Genomic DNA, 18747 nt, shown 5'->3' with positions numbered 1-18747 from the left:
CATACTCTGCTTAAAATTAATACCTAAGTTCACATACAACAACAACAATAACAACAACCATGTACAAAGTAAAATGAGAATATGGGGATATATACGGACACACTCATTTATATATTCTACTTCCCCTTAATTATATTTTTAGGGGACGGATGTTCCACTTAAATTACCGTCTGAACAAATATATGCTAGAATCGAGAAAGATGAGGGATGTCCCACACAGTTAAACAATGGAGAGAAGTTCAAGGAAAACGTAGAGAATAGGTTCAAGACCGTATTGCAGAAACATGGAATTAATGAAGGGAACTTCGCCAGTGAAATTGCGGAAGGATGGTGCAATGCATATAGAATGTGGAGAGACAGAGAACTACCAGGCTATGTCTCTCGTCATTTTTTCTATTATTGGTTAGGCGACAAAATAAAGGACAATTTGGGTAGTAATAATTTTTCGGATGTCATGGGGGCTATTTATAATAAGCTCCCAGGGAATGAAGGTGTAGATAAATTTAGGAATTTATACAACGATATTATCTGGGATACTTTCAAGAATAGGAAAACGCTATACGATTATGATTATGACTATAAAAAATTAAAGCAGCAGGCACAGAGTGCCCAATGCCCGTGGGAAGAAGAATTAGGCAAAAACTTTGACGGAGCTATAAAAGCACATGAGGGTTTAGGTACTGCGTGTGTTGAAGGTGACCCTAGTAACTATTGTAACGGATTTAGAACGACCGATAAGGGGACGAAGAAACAGCAGGAACCACAAACATTGAAGTGCACTTCCGTGTCTAAAGTAGAAGAAGAAGAGGAGGAAGACGAGGATGAGGAGGACGAAGACTCCCCGGACGACAACCTCCTAGAGGAAGACAACGACGACGACGAGGTAAACAACAGTGTAAGTAGGAAGAAAGGGGAGGAAGGAGGCTTCCTTCCTTGCCTTTCCTTCCTCCTTTCTTAGATCCATATCCTTCCTGTGTTCAAAATTGAATAATTTAATACACAAATATATATGTATAAATATAATATTTTTATCCGCCACATGTAAAGAAAGTAGCATGTGTAAATACGTAGGGAACATACATGAAATATACATGGAAAAATGAATGGGAAAATGCATGGAAAAATGCATGGTAAAATGCATGTACATGTGTACACATTCTGCCAACAATTACATTTATAGGGAGAGGATCCTCTAAGCAAATTACCCTCACGGGTAGAATATGACAAACTAGACCAGAATAGTAATGTGCCAGCAGGGAGAAGCAATTACGCACAGGAAGTGAAGACTGAGTTCGATGGAGCTGGTGTGGATGGAACAACTAGTAGTGAAATTGTAAACGCTTTGTGGTATGTGAGTGAAGGGGGAGGGAAGGACTTGAAGAAGACGGACAATTGTAAATTTTTTTACTTTTGGATGGGTAAAATGTTGTACAAGACTCTGGACCATGACAAGGTCAAGGATACTATGGACAAATGTAAAAGGAAAATATTTTCTAGACAAGAAGAGCATGAGTGTGAATTCATAATTATCCCAGAGAAGAGAAGAGTATTCTGGGCTCTAATGAGATTGTTTGACTTTTACAAAGACAAAGATTCTATGGAAGGGCACTTAGGGGAAGAGGGTAAGAGTTGTTCTAATGCATATTGTTCGTATCTACAGAAAGCACAGTGTGCTTATAGGATTATGAAACGTGCCTGTACGAAGGGTAGCAGTCAGGAGTGTGACCAATTTAATAAAATGTATGGACAATGTGGAACTTCGGGGTACACAGGTTCGCAGTGCAAGGTAACAAATGCACCAGGAGATCCATGTAAAAACAGTTCCAAACCTGAAGCAAGTGAATTCCCTACACTAGATGACTTCTCCCCCGCAAGTATGAACCCCACCAACACCATTGTCTCCTGTGCACTGGCTGCAATAAGCCTACCAGCCCTTGCCCTTTTTCTATATAAGGTAATAATTACCGTTATAATGGACAACTATATATAAGAGTATTTATTATTATTATTTACTCATATTTATTTTTCCTACTTAAAATAAATATAAAAATATATAGAGAACAGACTGTGCATTGTGCAATATATATATAAATATATATACATATATGTGTGTACATACTCTAATCCTAACATTCTTCCTCCCTCAGTATACTTCCTTACCTTCTTTGATAAGCAACAATTTCGGAAGTAACAACAGTTGGAACAGAAGAAAAAAAAGATCCACCGGTCCAAACTTTAGTACATTCACGGACGACTCTTCTACCGAATATTCTACACTATATTCAACAGAAGCTTCCACAACAGCAAGTTCTACAGAAGATCATTCTACCATATATAATGTCCAACAACAAGGAAGGGAAAGAACAAAAAGTAGGGACGAACAAAGAAGAAAGAATATTGGTTATAATCCTATATAATGTACCATCGTATATGATGTAACATTGAATGTTTAATGTCGCTTCCCCAGGAATCGTGGACAACATACGTTCTTTCTTCCCCGGAACAATTATAGTTCCTTATACCTAAGAGAACAACAAAGAACCACTTTTGGGGGGTATGGAATGTGCCGAACGAAGGAAAAAGAAAATTTTTTGTACACATGTGCACATAAATATATTTAATAAAAAAAAAAAAAGAAAAGAAAAGAAAGGGAACGTAGCACACACTACTGTGTCAAGGTGAACAGGGGGTGCAGGAAAAAAAAAAAAAAAAAAAAAAAAAAGGCATGATGTGACACTTAGGCTGTGAGGTTGCATTTTTATGGTTAAGGGTTCAGCTTTTAGGATTAAGAGTCAGATATACAGCGTTCGAGGGTCTACTTTTAGGGTTAAGAGTTCAAGTTGTGTGACCCAAAGCGTTCCAGGTTCCAAGACAACAATGTGGCCTGTTATTTAGCTGTTTTAAGGTGTAAGAACAGCAGTGTGGCCTGGTATTTAGTTGTTTTAGGGGTGTAAGGACAACAAATGTGGCCTGTTCGTTATCTGTTTTAGGGTATAAGAAGAACAATGTGGTTTGGTGTTTAGTTCAGGGGGTAGGGTGTGCACCCGAAGGGTGCACCTAAGAAAAGAAAAGAAGAAAAAAGGAGAGAAGGGAAAAGAAAGAACAGAAAAAGAAGGAAAAAAAAGAAAAAGATAGAAGGAATGAAAAGAAAAAAAAAAATTACGTACATATGTACGCGTATTATCTGTACCAAGTTGGTAAAAAAAAGAATAAAAAAATAGTGGCACACATTGCACATATATATTTTGTTAGCGTACCCCCCCCAAATGTGTGAGCCACACCTTAATAGTGAACCGCCACATTCACAGCAATTTGCCCCTTCACCGCCGTTTGTGTCATGAACACAAGGCCTTCTAAAAAAATTGGGAAAATTAAGCGAGCGAACGGATGATGTGTGCCCCTTTAAAACAGTAAAAAAAATATATATATACGTAGTGTAATGCAAAAGGTTGTACTTTTTTTTCTTTATTCTTTTTTGACAAATCGGTAGAATTAACTTTAGTGAAATATTCATGCATCGTATGTGGTAGTCACCATACAGTCAGTCAGTAAGCTAATCATATCTTTATATAAAGGAAAAGTAAAAAACAAGCATCGTCCAAAATGAACAAACTGGTAAGTAAAAAAGAAGAGTAAGAATGAGTAAAGAGTGGTGGTACTCATTTGTGCCTTCTTGTGTTTACCTCAAAATGCGCCATTTATTTCCCTTTGTTAGCTCACGACCGTTTTGACCATATTTGTTTTACTGCAAAAGAGTTACATTAAGGCGGAGAACCATGAAATCACGCACAAGGTATGATCAAAGTGTGTGTGTGTCTGTCTGGGAGAATAGTGAGGCACGCTTCCTTTCCAATGTCGTTATCCCTTATCGTTTGGGTACACTTGATCATGGGGCGTGATGCTGTGGGAATATAGTGGGCCCTTTGGACAACCTCCCTTTTGCATGAACGATTCATATTTTTTTTGCCATACAGAGCCCGTTTTTGCATGTACCGTTCATATTATATTTTTTTTTTTTTTAACAACTGTTCCGTTTATCCTATTTGCATACAATTTTTAGCTAACCACTCTATTTTTACCGAATCTGTTTATAATTAATTTTTTTTTTTTTTTTTTCTTTGCGCAGACTTACTTCGACATAAGCATAAATAACAAGCCAATCGGAAGAATAACGTTCGGGCTGTACGGAAAAGTAGCCCCCATGACTGTGGAAAATTTCGTTAGCATATGCAAAGGAACAGTAGTAAATGGTAAAATGTTAAACTACACGAATTCGATTTTTCATCGCATAATTCCAAATTTTATGGCACAAGGTGGTGACATAACACACTTCAACGGAATGGGTGGTTTGAGCATTTATGGAGAGAAATTCCAGGACGAAAATTTCACATTAAAGCATACTAAGCGGGGAATGCTTTCCATGGCGAATGCTGGGAAAAATACCAATGGAAGTCAGTTTTTTATTTTATTTATTCCAACCCCATGGCTGGACGGAAGACACGTTGTCTTTGGGGAAGTAATTGATGGATTGGACAAGTTGGTTCAGATTGAAGCGGTGGGCACGGATTCAGGGGCTCCCGTAAAACGAGTCCTGGTCACAAAATCGGGTGTGTTGTGAGGTGCATCGTGCACACATAGGATTTAGCGAGTTCTGCCTGTGTGCAATTTTTACCTATAACCTGTGGCACTATTACCGTTTTATGGAATATTCCCCCTTTCTTTCTTTTTTTTAAATATAACTTTAAAAGGATACATAAAAAAAACGGAAGGGGAAAGGGAAAACAATGAGAAGAAGTTAATGAAGCTATTAAAATGTAAAAAGGGGAAAAAGAACGAATGGCAAAAAAATAATTACAAACAAAGGTATGCGTACGCAGTTGCGCGGTGAGCACATCATGCGGAGTAAGGGAAGATGGGAGGGTGTTATTCCCGTGTCCTTTTAACCCCTCTCATATGTTATCTGCATGCCCATCTGAGTAGGTCCTCTTTTCCATGTTTTAAAAGATGGGGAAGAGAACTCAAGGTGCGCATGGGAAAACGAAATGGACGTTATTCAAAAGTATGGGCATCATGGTATATACAATATTTTCTACCTAGTGCAATTCTGAGATGGTGCCCTCTTCTCCTGGTACGAAGGAGCCAGCTAACCAATGGAGTCTCTTTAGTACGTCACTGTTTGCACTTCTTAACCCTCTCCATTGCTAACTTCTTGGCCGTTTCGAACCCGTGGTACTCGGCTGAAAAGGACCTGCACACGGGGAAGTTCCTCTGCCGGTAGAATGCCACCCAGCAATTGGTTACGACATCGTAGTGGACCCCTGAGCGTGGGAAGTGGTGCACATATGTAAGAAAGCATACGGGGCATAAAGCACATGTGTAATTGCACACGCATGGTCGTTGGAAGGCCCCTTGAAAGGAGAAGCGGAGCTGCGCCTACCTTCCACGCCGGACTCGTAATGGGGCCTGTCGTTAATGCGCTTTTTTTCCTAAACGGGGTGAACAGAATAAATGCACAAATGGACGGGACGGGGGATTCAAGGAGTCGCAGAAAATAAAATAAAAAAAATCTGTCCATTTTTTACCTTTAAATATTCGAAAAATTTGATGGCCTCCCTCTTGGCTGATTCTATCCCATACTTCTTAATGGGGAAGGGTTTCGCATTCAGTTTGTTATTTTCAAACCAGAACACTTCCCACTGTTCATTGAGTTGTTCATACTTTATATTTTCATTGACTGAATCGAAGTAGTCTTTCCTTATGGTAATTTCTTTAGCGCGACTGAGGTGCACCGGGTGGAACCTAAATTGAGGGGAGCATAAGGAGTGGAAGGCGGTGAAGTTATGCTCTGATGGATGGTCTGCACCCAGCCATTTGTTAATAACGCGTTAGTCCAGCAGGAATGTGTGCATCTGCTGGTTTTTCTTCCGCCCTTTACGCAAGGGTCGAACCTGTTCTCTGGATCCGAGCGAAACTTGTTTCCTATTCCCCACTTAAAAACATACTGCATAAAGTTGGCCTGTTCGTTCCCTTGAGGTGTCACCGTATTAGCAAGGGTCGAATCGTTTGTTCCCGATTTACGAAAGAGTGGGTTTTTTCCAGTTTGCGCAAGGCACAGTGAGCTCTTCCTATCTCTACATAGGGGGGTTACATGGAAGCATTGCTTCAGCCGTAGATGAGGATCCTTCCGCAGTAGCGGAGTGTTTCCCGCTTTGCATACATTTAAGCGCGCGGTCCATAGGTGTGTGTATGGAGTCATATCTTTCTATGCATAAGTTTATGCGCGAGCAGGGAGGGATCCCAGGAGGAGTGGTGAACGCGTTGCCCTATCTACTGCTTGGCAAGCACCCCATTGGTGACGCAGCAGAGGGGGATACACTTCTCTGGAGTTATGCGCTGGAATTTTGATAAGCGCGGTGAAAAGGAGAAAAAAAAAAAATTACACTCCTTTGTTTATCTTGTTAAAATGCCTCTTCGAATTGTTCAAATAAAAAAAAATAAAATTGAAGTAGCCGTTCTGAGGTGATTACTTCACCTTTGCGTGTTGAGAAAAAAATTTACACTTCATCAAGCTGCTTTTTTTTTTTTTTTTTTTTTGAACAATACGAAGGGACATTTTAATAGGATAAACAAAGGAGTGTAATTTTTTTTTTTCCCTGTGTAAGGAAATGTCACCATCGCGTGCTGTATGACGCGAAGGATCTTTTTGGAGGCAGCATGCACCTTATATCATTCCTAAATAGAAAGTTGTGTATAGAGGGTGGGAAGAGCACACACTTGGTGCGGTGTTGCAACTGTTACGGCTTCATTAGAGCAAATTCTCCCCCACTCCCTGTTATGCAAAATCCCTCTTGTTTACAATCCTTTGGGATAAACAACCCGTCCTCCATACACCACGACGAAGGTCTATACGAGCAGGCAGCACGAGCATGACACATCACCTTGGACGAGAAAAGACCTGCGCGAAGTTTTTTTTTTTTTTTTTTACCCACTTGCGGCATAAGCGGTATGGTTAAGTAGGGTATAAAGTAAGCAGTCATTTTTTGGCAGTTTACATTTTTCTATTGAAGTGCCTTTTTTTTTTTTTTTTAAAAAACCTAGGGGCTATGCCCAAATGCCCAGAGCGAATAGGTGCATGACTCGACAGCATGTGAAATATCACATCGCAGGGTGATGCATGCGACATGAAGAGAAAAAATGAGATCGCCGTTTTTATGCCTCACTGCATATATGCCCCTTTTTTTCTGTGCCCCTTCTTCGTTTCTTTTTAAAAAAATTTTTTTCCTTTGTGCACGCGGTTAAAGGTGAATTTTTTTATCTCCCACGTTCTTCCTATATCCTGCCGCGCTACCCGTTGCATAGCTTTTATTTTTCTCCCATAGTTAGCCGTTTACCTTCCCTTTTGGAAGTGGCAATAAGGACGGAAGTGTAAGGACGTTAGGAATCATTCCTTTTTCCGACCTCTCTGACGTGCATGCATGTGAAGCAAAAAAAACAGAGGAAAAGTGCCTGCATGTATGATGGGAAAAATATGTGCGTATATATCCAACGGGACACTTTTTGCGCTGGTTCAATATTCCCCACCGTACATGCATATGCGCACAGCGTTGCCGCCCCCGAGGGGAAAGGGTTACACATCATTTTGAGCACTTCCACCTGAAAGGCCCGCCCTAAAGGTCGCCACTTCGTTCTAAGTATTGCCACGTGTAATGCCACTTCTAGAAACGTTCACCCCGCGAAGGTGTTAACTACGCGACGGTTATTCTGGGTCACATATTTAACTCCACCCTACTGTTCTATATATATACATATATATATATTTTTTTTTTAAATTTAGCGGTCAGATGTTTCACTGATTCGAATTGCCCACTTGGAGTGTCGCTGACTCAAAATTGCTACTCCTCTCCTGCACTTGCAATTTTTCCCTTTTACACGTTTTTAAATGAGCATGTTTTTCTTCCCGCTTCGTGATGCGCCGAGAACCGGGGTTTTTTCTTCCTTCTTATTTTCATGCATGTGTTTGCTTTTGCGTTTTTTTTTTTTATAGGTATATTTTTAAGCTCACTTTTACTTTTATTTTCACTTTTATATCAGCTTTAAATTTTAACTTTTATTTTTGCGATGATTTTTACTCCCACTTTCACTCCCTCAACATCTTAGCACCTTATCATCTTAACATGTTAACCTATTAACATCTTAACCTATTAACATCTTAACCTATTAACATCTGAACCCCGTATCAGCAATCGCTGACCTCTTCACCTGCTGCGCGTTCTTCTGCGTGCGAAATTTCGCAAACGTCGGGAATCCCCCCCACTGAGCGTTGGCTCTTAAGCCCACTTTTGCGCAATACCGGCACAAATACTACCAACATTAGGGGCAGTTTTTTTTCCATTAAACTCCTCAAACTGTACTAACGGGTAGGATATATATATATATTACGATTTCGGGTAAACTTCGCATCATATCGAAGTGTTCTTTTTTCTTCCCTTTGTGAACGATGGAGTATCAGATGGAATATGCTTCTAACGAGTCCGCTAAATCTGAGAAGGAGGCCTTTGTGCAGAACTCGTATAACCAAGCGAGTGGAAAAGGAAGGAGGAGACTCCTTTACGTTTTGTCCGTAGCGGCCATATGCCTTGTGGCGGGGGGTGCATTTTACTATACACGCCCGGAAAAGACGAATGATGATAACAACAACGATGACGTTATCATCAACACTCTGTTGAAAAGTCCAGGTGGAAAGAAATTCATCGTCTCGAAGCTGACCGAACTGGTTGCGTCATACGACAGGGAGGACAACCAACAGGAGCAGAAGCCATCCACAGAGTTGACCACCTTTGAGGACAGAAGCGAAAAGGGTGAAGAGTACTTTAGGAAACGCTTTGGAAATTTGAAAAATGGAAAGAGGATCGATATTAACTTTGCGGACTCCAGATTTTTGATGACCAATTTGGAAAATGTAAACGCCTTCTACCTCTTTATAAAGGAACATGGAAAAAAATACAACACACCAGAGGAAATGCAACAAAGATATTTAGCCTTTGCAGAAAATTTAGCAAAAATAAATGCACACAATAGTAAGAAAAATGTTTTGTACAAAAAAGGAATGAACCATTTTGGAGATCTCTCCTTTGAAGAATTTAAGAAAAAATATTTGACCCTAAAAACTTTGGACTTCAAGTCAGGTGGTGTTAAATCCGCTGGAGAGGTCAGTTATGAGGACGTAATTAACAAGTACAAGCCAAAGGATGCCACGTTCGACCCTGCTAAATATGACTGGAGATTACACAGAGGTGTGTCCCCTGTGAAGGACCAAGGGGATTGCGGATCTTGCTGGGCATTTAGCACAGTAGGAGTGGTAGAATCACAGTATTTAATTAGGAAGAACGAATTGGTGTCCATAAGTGAACAACAGATGGTAGATTGTTCTACTAAAAATAATGGCTGCCATGGAGGTTTAATTTCCCTCTCCTTTGAAGACATGATCGAAATGGGAGGACTGTGCTCAAGTGAAGCTTATCCATACGTGGCAGATGTTCCAGAAATGTGCAAATATAACACGTGCGATAGGAAGTACAAAATTAATAACTTTTTGGAAATTCCTGAATTCAAATTTAAAGAGGCCGTTAGGTATCTTGGACCCATAAGTGTCAGTGTAGCTGTAAGTGATGACTTTGCTTTTTACCAGGGGGGTATATTTGATGGGGAATGTGGTCCTACGACCAACCATGCCGTCATCCTTGTCGGTTTTGGAGCTGAAGAGGTTTACGACACTGATACGAATACTACAAAAACGCACTATTACTACATTATTAAGAATTCGTGGGGTACCTCTTGGGGAGAGAGGGGATTCATTCGCATGGAGACAGACATAAATGGGTACAGGAAGCCTTGTTCCCTTGGCATGGAGGCCTTCGGTGCGCTGATCGAGTAAAAGGCTAAGTTAGGAAGAGGGGGAAGGAGAATAGCCGTTGCGTGGCCTGGCTGTTGCGCGTTCTGGCTGCTGCGTGGATTCGCTACTATGCAGGTTGGTGGTTGTTCGTGAGGACGATTACCCATTTGATAGATGATAGCCACACCTACTCATAGACCATCCTAGGAAGCCTCCCCAAACACAAGTGCACGCAGCACCGTTTGCACGAATTGGAGTTTATTTCCAGCACATCGCAGCTGATAGAACTTCCGTGGGGTCAATTTTTCCCTCGTGGGGAGTCCACCCCAGCGCGTTTCCGCCAGTTATCCGTTTTGAACATTCTCCGAGTTTTTGCCCCTTCCCCGCAAGGGTTATTCCGTCCCCTATTATTTCCTTCACCCGCGTATTCTTTCTCTCTTGTTCTATATATTTTTTTTTTTTTTTTTTACTCCGCTGATCCCGTCATATGCCATTTAAAAAGGGGCCAATTAATAAGTAAACCCTCTTTAAAATGGCATGTGCATTTTATATATAACGTTGTTGTACACCCCTTAGTGAAAAAGCATCATATGCTTGTAAGTTTTTTTTTTTTTTCCGTAAAAGGAAAAACACCCTAACGGTACGATTATGAGAATGATAAAAAGAAAGGGCGTTTACGCTATCGAGTTTGGGAAGCGCGCGGAGTGGGAAGTTTCCCAGGAGTGAAGAGCTTGCCGCCAAAATGCAACGCTGCAAAGTTGGCCAGCGTTCCACCGCGGATAAAGGGACACACCCCTTTTTCCTTCTTCCTTACAAGGTGAATATGCCAATGCAGAGGAAATTTGCCCACCGGGGCGACGCAGTGTTGTGAAACGGCCCCTTTGTTGGTACGTTCTTTAAGTTCAATTAACAGAAATGGAAGAAAAAAAAAATTATTCCAAAATTTTGTGCGGTAAAATATGGCCCCTTTGCTTTTTCCCGTATGCCACTTTGATAAGCAGCACTAGAGGATTTTCTCTTTTTTTTTTTTTTTTTTTTTTTCACGTCACAAAAGAGGAGGGAAAAAGATCTAAAGCGGATATGACGTGATTGTGTGGGATGTATTATTATAATGATGTGTTGTGGGTACATTACTCTAACTGCTCCTCTTTTTTTTTTTTTTCGCACCTGAAATTTCTATGTGCCGCAAAAGGAATAAATAAAGGTGCCGTCGTAAAAAAAAGGAGTTAACCCTCCAGGGTGAATGCAACATACAACTCTGTCGTCCTCGCCCCGGAGAACAAATTTGGCTCCTCGCGAAGAGGTGCATGTAAAAACATACATGCACTACTACTCTGAGCTGTGCTGTGTATATGCCTTCTGTTCTGTGCTTTCGTCCTCCTTGGCCTCAGGAGTTGTTGCAATCAAACCACCCAAATGACGGTTTTGTTACCCCTCCACACACCGAAATAGATTATTCTGTGCCCTAAAATCTTAGAATGGCCCTTTTTCCTTCATTTTTAGCGTAAAAAAAAAAATAGTTGCTCAAAAGTTGTGCCTTTTAAATTGTGAACAGAGGATAGAGCAACAGTCGGTAAGGTCGTTGCTGCACCTCACCTGTGCAGAAAGGAAGAAAAATAAGTGGGAGAAAATTCCTTCACCTCACCGCGTCGCAGTTTCTCCGAATAAACACATAAATCTGTAAAAATATTATTATCGCATGCTGGGTGAAAAGGGAGTGTGGTAGGGTTTGTTTGTTTTATTTGTTCTTATTTTTTTATTTTTTATTTATTTTTTTCTAATTTTATTTTTTCTGCGCACCCCTTTTGTTTCTCTCTTTTTATGGAACACATTTTAGCTACCTTTTGAATGCAGGAGAAATTTATTTGAAGGAAAAAAAAAAAAACAAGTTCCACTTTTTCTTTGTAACGTTTTAAGCAGGGCCTTTTCCCGTTCTCCTTTTTCTTGTTATATACCGTTTTTCATTTTTTTTCTTCTTTTTTTTTTTATTTTGTGGAGCTATTTACTTTATATTATATATATTATATATATTTTATGGTTTCCCCTTTTTTGGCTTCGTCCGTTAGTTCGTTCGTTTTGTTCATTTTTTTTTTTTTTTTTTTCTTTTTGTTCCCGCTGTGACGATCGCTCCGTTGTGTGCTTAAATTCGACATCACCTGGATAGAAGGACGTGCCAATAATTGTGGATACTTTTTCGCCACAGCTGCTCCGCTTCTGCGCTACCGTCCGTTGATTCACCACTCCCACTTGGCCCTTTTACCAACATGGAATACCACATGCAGTACAACACCCAGGACCCCATCAACACGGAAAAGAAGGCGTTCCTGGGGCAGGGATACATGGACAAGACCATCTTGAAGAAGAAGAAAAACAGCCTCATCCTTTTGTCCGTCTCGGTCATCTGCATATTTGTGTGCTCCGCATTTTACTTCACGAGGTCGTCAAGGAGTGATGGAGGGATTGACTACGATATTACAGACAAAGTGGACGATGATTACATAATAAATTTTCTGCTAAAGAGTAAGAATGGAAAAAAATTTATCGCATCCAAAGTGCAGGAGTTAATATCTACGTATGACAAGGAGAAGGACAACTCCTCCTCTCAGCATGGAGGCATATTTAAGCGCTTTGCAAAGAGGGACAAATGCACAGGAAATAATTGCAGTGTTAGTCCCTATAGGAAAAATGCAGCTGAGACGGAGATAACACCCGAAGCCTACCTAGTCAACCCTTTCATTGACACAAAATTTTTGATGACCAATTTGGAAAATGTAAACGCCTTCTATCTTTTTATAAAGGAGCATGGAAAAAAATACAACACACCAGAGGAAATGCAACAGAGATATTTAGCCTTTGCAGAAAATTTAGCAAAAATAAATGCACACAATAGTAAGGCAAATGTTCTATACAAAAAAAGAATGAATCATTTTGGAGATCTCTCCTTTGAAGAATTTAAGAAAAAATATTTGACCCTAAAAACTTTGGACTTTAAGTCAGGTGGTATGAAATCCTCACGAATGGTCAGTTACGATGACATAATTCATAAGTACAAACCGAAAGATGGCACCTTCGATTACGTAGAACATGACTGGAGACAGTTAAACGCTGTAACTCCTGTGAAAGACCAACAGAACTGTGGTGCCTGCTGGGCATTTAGTACAGTATCCGTCATCGAATCGCAGTACGCAATTAGAAAAAAAGAGTTAATCTCCCTCAGTGAACAAGAAATGGTAGACTGCTCCTTCCAAAACAATGGCTGTGATGGAGGCTTCATCCCCCGTGCGTTCGAGGACATGATCGAAATGGGAGGACTCTGCAAGGAGAAGGAATATCCCTATGTAGATTTAATTCCAGAACTTTGCTACATTGATAGGTGCCAAAAAAAGTATAAGGTTACGACCTACGTGGAAGTTCCTCAAGTGCGATTTAAGGAAGCAATTAAATTTTTAGGACCCATAAGTGTAAGCATTCATGCAAATGATGACTTTGCTTACTACGATGGAGGTCTCTTTGATGGCTCCTGTGGAATCGCCGCCAACCATGCCGTCGTCCTTGTTGGTTACGGAATGGAAGAAATGTATGATGCCATGAGCAGAGCGTATGAAAAACGCTACTACTACTGGCTGAGAAATTCTTGGGGTGAAAAATGGGGAGAAAAAGGATACATGAAGATTCAAACGGATGAGTACGGATTGTTGAAAACTTGCGACCTAGGTGAGCAGGCCTACGTTGCTTTAATTGAAGATATTTAACGCTCAGGTTTAGAGGACAGAAGGTAGGGAGGATGGGTCACCTGTCCACCGCATCCACACACGCCTGCATAGTTCGAACTTTTGTGGCCATAAATAGGATAGGTTTTACACTCCCCCCCCTAAGGGAGAAAGCTGATACACGCAGTCCGCGCATTTTGGTGGAACACTTGACATTCACCCTCCGTGATCATTTTTAAGGTGTACCCGTCTTTGACATTTTAAGGCGCACCTATTGTGAAAATATTAATCGTCCCTTTTTACGCCCCTTCCGTACTTTTGCTCACCTGCACACCCTTTTTTTGATGACTAATCCGTTTCCCTCTGAATAATTATGATGCAGCGCAGAGGGCTGTGCAAAGAAAAAAGAAGCACATGTGTTTACGTTCGTGTATTAAGAGTTCTCCCTTAGTGGAGCAAATTGGCTAGATTTTTTTCGCCCCATTTTGGCTGCTAAGGGGAGAGAATGTATCATGAAAAAAAATCAAACAATTAAAGAATTAAAAGAATTGAAAACTTAGAAAATTAAAGAATTAACGAATTAACAAATGAATACGAATGGACAAATGGACGAATTAACGAATTAAAGAGTTGAAAATTTAAAATATTAAAAACCTATGAACTGTTCATAACATTTTAGCACATCGAAATAAGGTGCCGAACAAAGGTCCATTCACTTTACCTTCTTCCAAAATAAATGAAAAGAAAACCTTTTCCTGGTCGATCATTTGCCCGGGTGCTACTCTTCGGAAGGCACGCAGTCAGTCGTCCTTTCACAATTAGAACAGAGGGCAGCCGCTTTAACGGTAGTGTGTCCACTACTGTTTGCGCCTCGCCAAGACCAGGAGGGCATGCGACCAAACATTATGTATGAAAAAAATAAACATTTTACTCCATTCGCATGGGTTGGGGAGACATTCACACAAAACTGTTCTGTTGAAGCGGCACCAACGAGGACATGCCTGATAGTGAACTGACCTAAAGGGGGCTGACGGATTGCTCAAGAAGGAACGGAAGTAAAAAACACTGTGGGATAATTCAATGTTCACATGTTTAACACGCCGCTTTTTTTTTTTTTTTCCTCCTTTTTACTCTATCGAACTGATATGAAAATACCTTCAGGGGCGGTGGTATCCCAATTTTTCCTGTTGCCTTCGGGTGTTTGTCAAACGGAGTTGCGCCATACCAATAACTCTGTTGATGCCTAACCGGGGTGTTACTTTTTTCCCCTCTCACGTATGCGCGTCTGTTCGCCTAACCATTCGTGTGCAGCAAATTTGTGCACGTACGTACGTACGTCTGTGCCCCCGCTGACAGAGCAGTCTCCCCCCCTTTGTCTTACTGCCTCGAGGTTACACTCGAAATAGTCACAGAAAAAATACGTTCATTTTTTTTTTACTAAGCGGATGGAAGCAAGCGCACACACACATATGGCTTACTTCCCCCTTAAAATGTAAAAATTAAAGTTAGGTTGAGCTTTAAAAATTTGCCTACTGCTCGATTTGCGAATTTGTAAAAATAAATCCGTGTAGTGGAGTATGACACTTTGGCGGTTTTGTATGCATTATGGGACAAGAAGGTGTGTACTTCGCCGAGGTGAACAATTTTCCGAAGGCGACGCGTACGCACTGGTACGCGTTTATCATATTAGTTACATTCGACGAAAGTGCTAGACCGATTTGTCTCAGCTTAGCCGACCATGCGGAATGATATCCTTTCGGGTGGGAATTCGCGAAGGGCCATTGGGTACATTTCCCCATTTGATCTCTTGCTGGGGATTGCGCCCCGGGGGGCGCGGGAAACAGCCCAAAGGCGCAAGCTCGTTCGCTTCCCTCGTGTGTCAGTATGGGGGTGCCTTTTCCAAAAAAAAATTGCAATGGGAAGCGGGTGGTGGATAAATGAGTAAAAAAAAGAAAGCGTGAATAAATGCGTCAACAAATGTGTAAATAAAAGCTTAAATGAATGAACAAGTGAACAATAAAATGATGAAAAAACATACGAATGGTCGAACACTATGAACGGAAAGCAAAGTAGCACTCACTGGGGATACACTCAGTGAATTTTTCCCCTTTGGAAATTTAAACTTTTTTAAAATGCACTTTTTTTTTTTTTCCAGTAGGCGTTTTTTTGGTAAAAAACTACACGGCTCCTTTTTTTTTCCCGCCCTGCATGTGAGGGGTCAACGTGTGGCACCACGCAGAAACGTGCAAAAGAACAAAATACAGAGCACGAATGCGTAATTGCACGAAAGCACAAATGTACACTGCACCCTTTTTTATATCGTTCCTTAACCCATTTGGCAACTCCCACGGGTGGCATGCAAATCCCTCCCCTGTCCTGCTCCCCTTCTTTTTTTTTTCCTGAACATATGCTGAAAGTTAGCCAGAAATTAAATTACCATTTAAAACAGTAGTACAATTTTTACCACGCTCTTTTTTCTTCTTTTTTTTTTTTTTTTTTTTTTTTTTTTCGTGAAACTTGCGCAAGTTACACTTTTAAGGTTGAATTAAAAATAACCTGGAGGAGGAAGATCATTTTTTTTTTTTTTTTTTTTTTTTGTATTTTTTTTAAGTGTCTGTGCGTGTCCAGTTAGCTAGCTGTTCAGCAGTTTTTTATCAAAAAGGAAAAAAAAAAAAAAAAAAAAAAAAAAAGCTGGATAAAAAGCGTCATTCGCATTAAACACTGAAAAGAAGAGGACAGTTTTAAACACACACGGGTGTAGGGTGAAGCCCCCAGGGGTCGCTTTAATGTATATATTTACGTGAATACATATATAAAAAACTATATATTTACATTTCATTTAAGTTTCATTTATTTGCGAATTGACGCCCCGAACTGTCCCTTTACTGAGGAAAAAATGGAATATCACATGGAGTACTCGAACGATAATTCTCATAAACCGGAGAAGGAACTTTTTGTGGAGAAATCGTTTGGTGGTAGAAATGGCAAGGGGAGGAAGAGCCTCCTAGCAGTTTTGTCTGTGTCCGTAATATGCCTCCTAGCTGGCTCTGTATTTTATTATACACGGATGGGGAAGGGGAATGATGTCCCCCTGTACGGGAACACACATGACGAGACCAGCAGCGATGATTTCATTATTTCCACTTTGTTGAGAAGCCCCAGTGGGAAAAAGTTCATTGTGTCCAAGTTGCAAGAATTGATAGCTTCATACGATGAGGGCATCAACTCGGGTAGAGCGAAGGAGGAACCAACTGGAGCGCATAGCACATCCGTTGCTACGGTCAGCACACCAAAGCAGGGAAACTTAAAGATGCCCAGAAAAATTAACATAAATTTTGCCGACACAAAATTTTTGATGACCAATTTGGAAAATGTAAACGCCTTCTATCTTTTTATAAAGGAACATGGAAAAAAATACAACACACCAGAGGAAATGCAACAAAGATATTTAGCCTTTGCAGAAAATTTAGCAAAAATAAATGCACACAATAGTAAGGCAAATGTTCTCTACAAGAAGGGCACGCACCAGTACAGTGACATAACCTTTGAGGAGTTCAAAAAGACCATGCTAACTTTACGATTTGACTTGACTAAGAAAATTGCCAATTCACCCCACGTGAGTAATTACAACGACGTATTAAAGAAATACAAACCCGCAGATGCCGTGGTGGACAATGAGAAGTATGACTGGAGAGAACACAACGCAGTGAGCAAAATTAAAAATCAGAGCTTATGTGGTTCGTGTTGGGCCTTTGGAGCTGTAGGGGCTGTGGAATCCCAATACGCCATCCGAAAAAATCAACACATATTGATAAGTGAACAAGAATTGGTTGACTGCTCTGACAAAAACTTTGGCTGCTATGGTGGTTTAGCTTCCTCCGCTTATGACGACGTGATTGACTTAGGGTACCTATGCTCGGAAAGTGAATATCCCTACGTTGGATTCAAACCACGTACATGTGAAATCAAGAAATGCAAAGAAAAATATACCATCAAAAGTTACGTTCAAATTCCCGAGGACAAATATAAAGAGGCTATCCAGTTCCTTGGACCTCTGACCTTAGGACTGACTGTCGATGACAACTTTTACGATTACCAGGAGGGAATCTTCACTTCCGATAGCATAGATGAACCCAACCATGAAGTTATGATTGTTGGCTATGGTGTGCAGGAAATTTTCAACAGCGAAATAAATGCTAATGAGAAACACTACTACTATATTATTAAGAATTCCTGGGGTACCTCATGGGGTGAAAAGGGATTCATGAGAATTGAGACGGACGAGTTGGGTTTGAAGAAGATCAACAACATGACAGATGCATATGTCCCCCTGCTTGACTAGGTGGGGAAGCTTGCGTCTAGCCAACCCTAAATGCGCACCATTGCCATTACTTACGCTAGCAAATATGGTTCCTCAATTTGTGTAACTGAAGAAGGTACATAAAGTAGTTGCCATTCGCTTTAATCACCTCATAGATGGGGGATTCCCCCCCATGTGGTGATCACAGGGTTAACCCCAAGCAGTTTGCTCTTCCCACCAGCAAATGGTGTATTAAGACAAAAAAAAGATAGTACCCGTATTCTCCGTTACGCCGCATCGCCATGCGCAGAGCCTTCGTTCTGGATGTAACTTTTTGCCGCTTTTTTTTTCTGCTACTGTTTAGTAGTGTTCCGCGATTGATAATTTTTTTCGAGTTTTTTTTTTTGTTCTGTTTTTTTTTTTTAACGTTGTAAAGGAATAGACAAATAGTGAAACAAAAAAAAAAAAAATCAAACAAAACAAATAAACAAACAAACAAACAAAAATCAAACTGACAGGGACAAAATGGGGAATAGCAAATTTGCGGTGACAAAGCCGCCTATGACAAACGACAAAAAAACGCGGTGCGCAACCTCAAATCTGAGAAACAATTAAAAAAAAATTAAAAAAACGAACAAAGGACGCCGACGCTGTGTTAAATTGACAAATAGGGGCTTTGCATGTTACAGCCCGTTTGACCGTCGCCTTGATGGGAAAGCGTGGTGTCTTTTCCGTTGTCCCCCCAAATGTGGCAAACATGCTCATGCGTATGGGTTATTATGCTGTTGCGTCACTCCGAACGGGTGGATGACTCGGGTTAAGAATCACCCCTCGTGGGAAACTGC

At 40.6% G+C, this 18747-nt stretch overlaps 4 protein-coding genes across 4 annotated transcripts; 3 read left to right on the top strand and 1 right to left on the bottom strand.

Moving 5' to 3' along the window:
* Positions 1–1099: 1099 nt before the first annotated feature.
* PCOAH_00024710 (KIR protein) lies at positions 1100–2417 on the top strand (the record flags this gene model as incomplete). The annotated part of the gene is made up of 3 exons (XM_020059276.1): positions 1100–1141; positions 1181–1954; positions 2148–2417. 3 exons carry the CDS (start codon positions 1100–1102, stop codon positions 2415–2417), a joined length of 1086 nt encoding a protein of 361 aa, XP_019915111.1.
* A 1186-nt stretch (positions 2418–3603) lies between these two features.
* PCOAH_00024700 (Peptidyl-prolyl cis-trans isomerase) lies at positions 3604–4817 on the top strand (the record flags this gene model as incomplete). Its single annotated transcript, XM_020059275.1, has 3 exons — positions 3604–3615; positions 3716–3793; positions 4127–4817. 3 exons carry the CDS (start codon positions 3604–3606, stop codon positions 4616–4618), a joined length of 582 nt encoding a protein of 193 aa, XP_019914768.1.
* Positions 4818–5169: 352 nt separating this feature from the next.
* Positions 5170–6256, bottom strand: PCOAH_00024690 (Uncharacterized protein; the record flags this gene model as incomplete). Its single annotated transcript, XM_020059274.1, has 4 exons — positions 5170–5318; positions 5438–5486; positions 5583–5799; positions 5949–6256. 4 exons carry the CDS (start codon positions 6254–6256, stop codon positions 5170–5172), a joined length of 723 nt encoding a protein of 240 aa, XP_019915171.1.
* A 2241-nt stretch (positions 6257–8497) lies between these two features.
* On the top strand, positions 8498–17944 carry PCOAH_00024680 (Vivapain-2; the record flags this gene model as incomplete). Its single annotated transcript, XM_020059273.1, is given in 4 exon segments — positions 8498–9893; positions 9911–9930; positions 12175–13620; positions 16517–17944. 4 exon segments carry the CDS (start codon positions 8498–8500, stop codon positions 17942–17944), a joined length of 4290 nt encoding a protein of 1429 aa, XP_019915029.1.
* Positions 17945–18747: the final 803 nt, after the last annotated feature.

Source organism: Plasmodium coatneyi, chromosome 9 (genome assembly GCF_001680005.1).
Source record: "Plasmodium coatneyi strain Hackeri chromosome 9, complete sequence".
In the NCBI taxonomy this organism is placed as follows: domain Eukaryota; phylum Apicomplexa; class Aconoidasida; order Haemosporida; family Plasmodiidae; genus Plasmodium; species Plasmodium coatneyi.
Note: the sequence above shows the minus strand (reverse complement) of the source record. Positions and strands in the feature narration are given on the sequence as shown.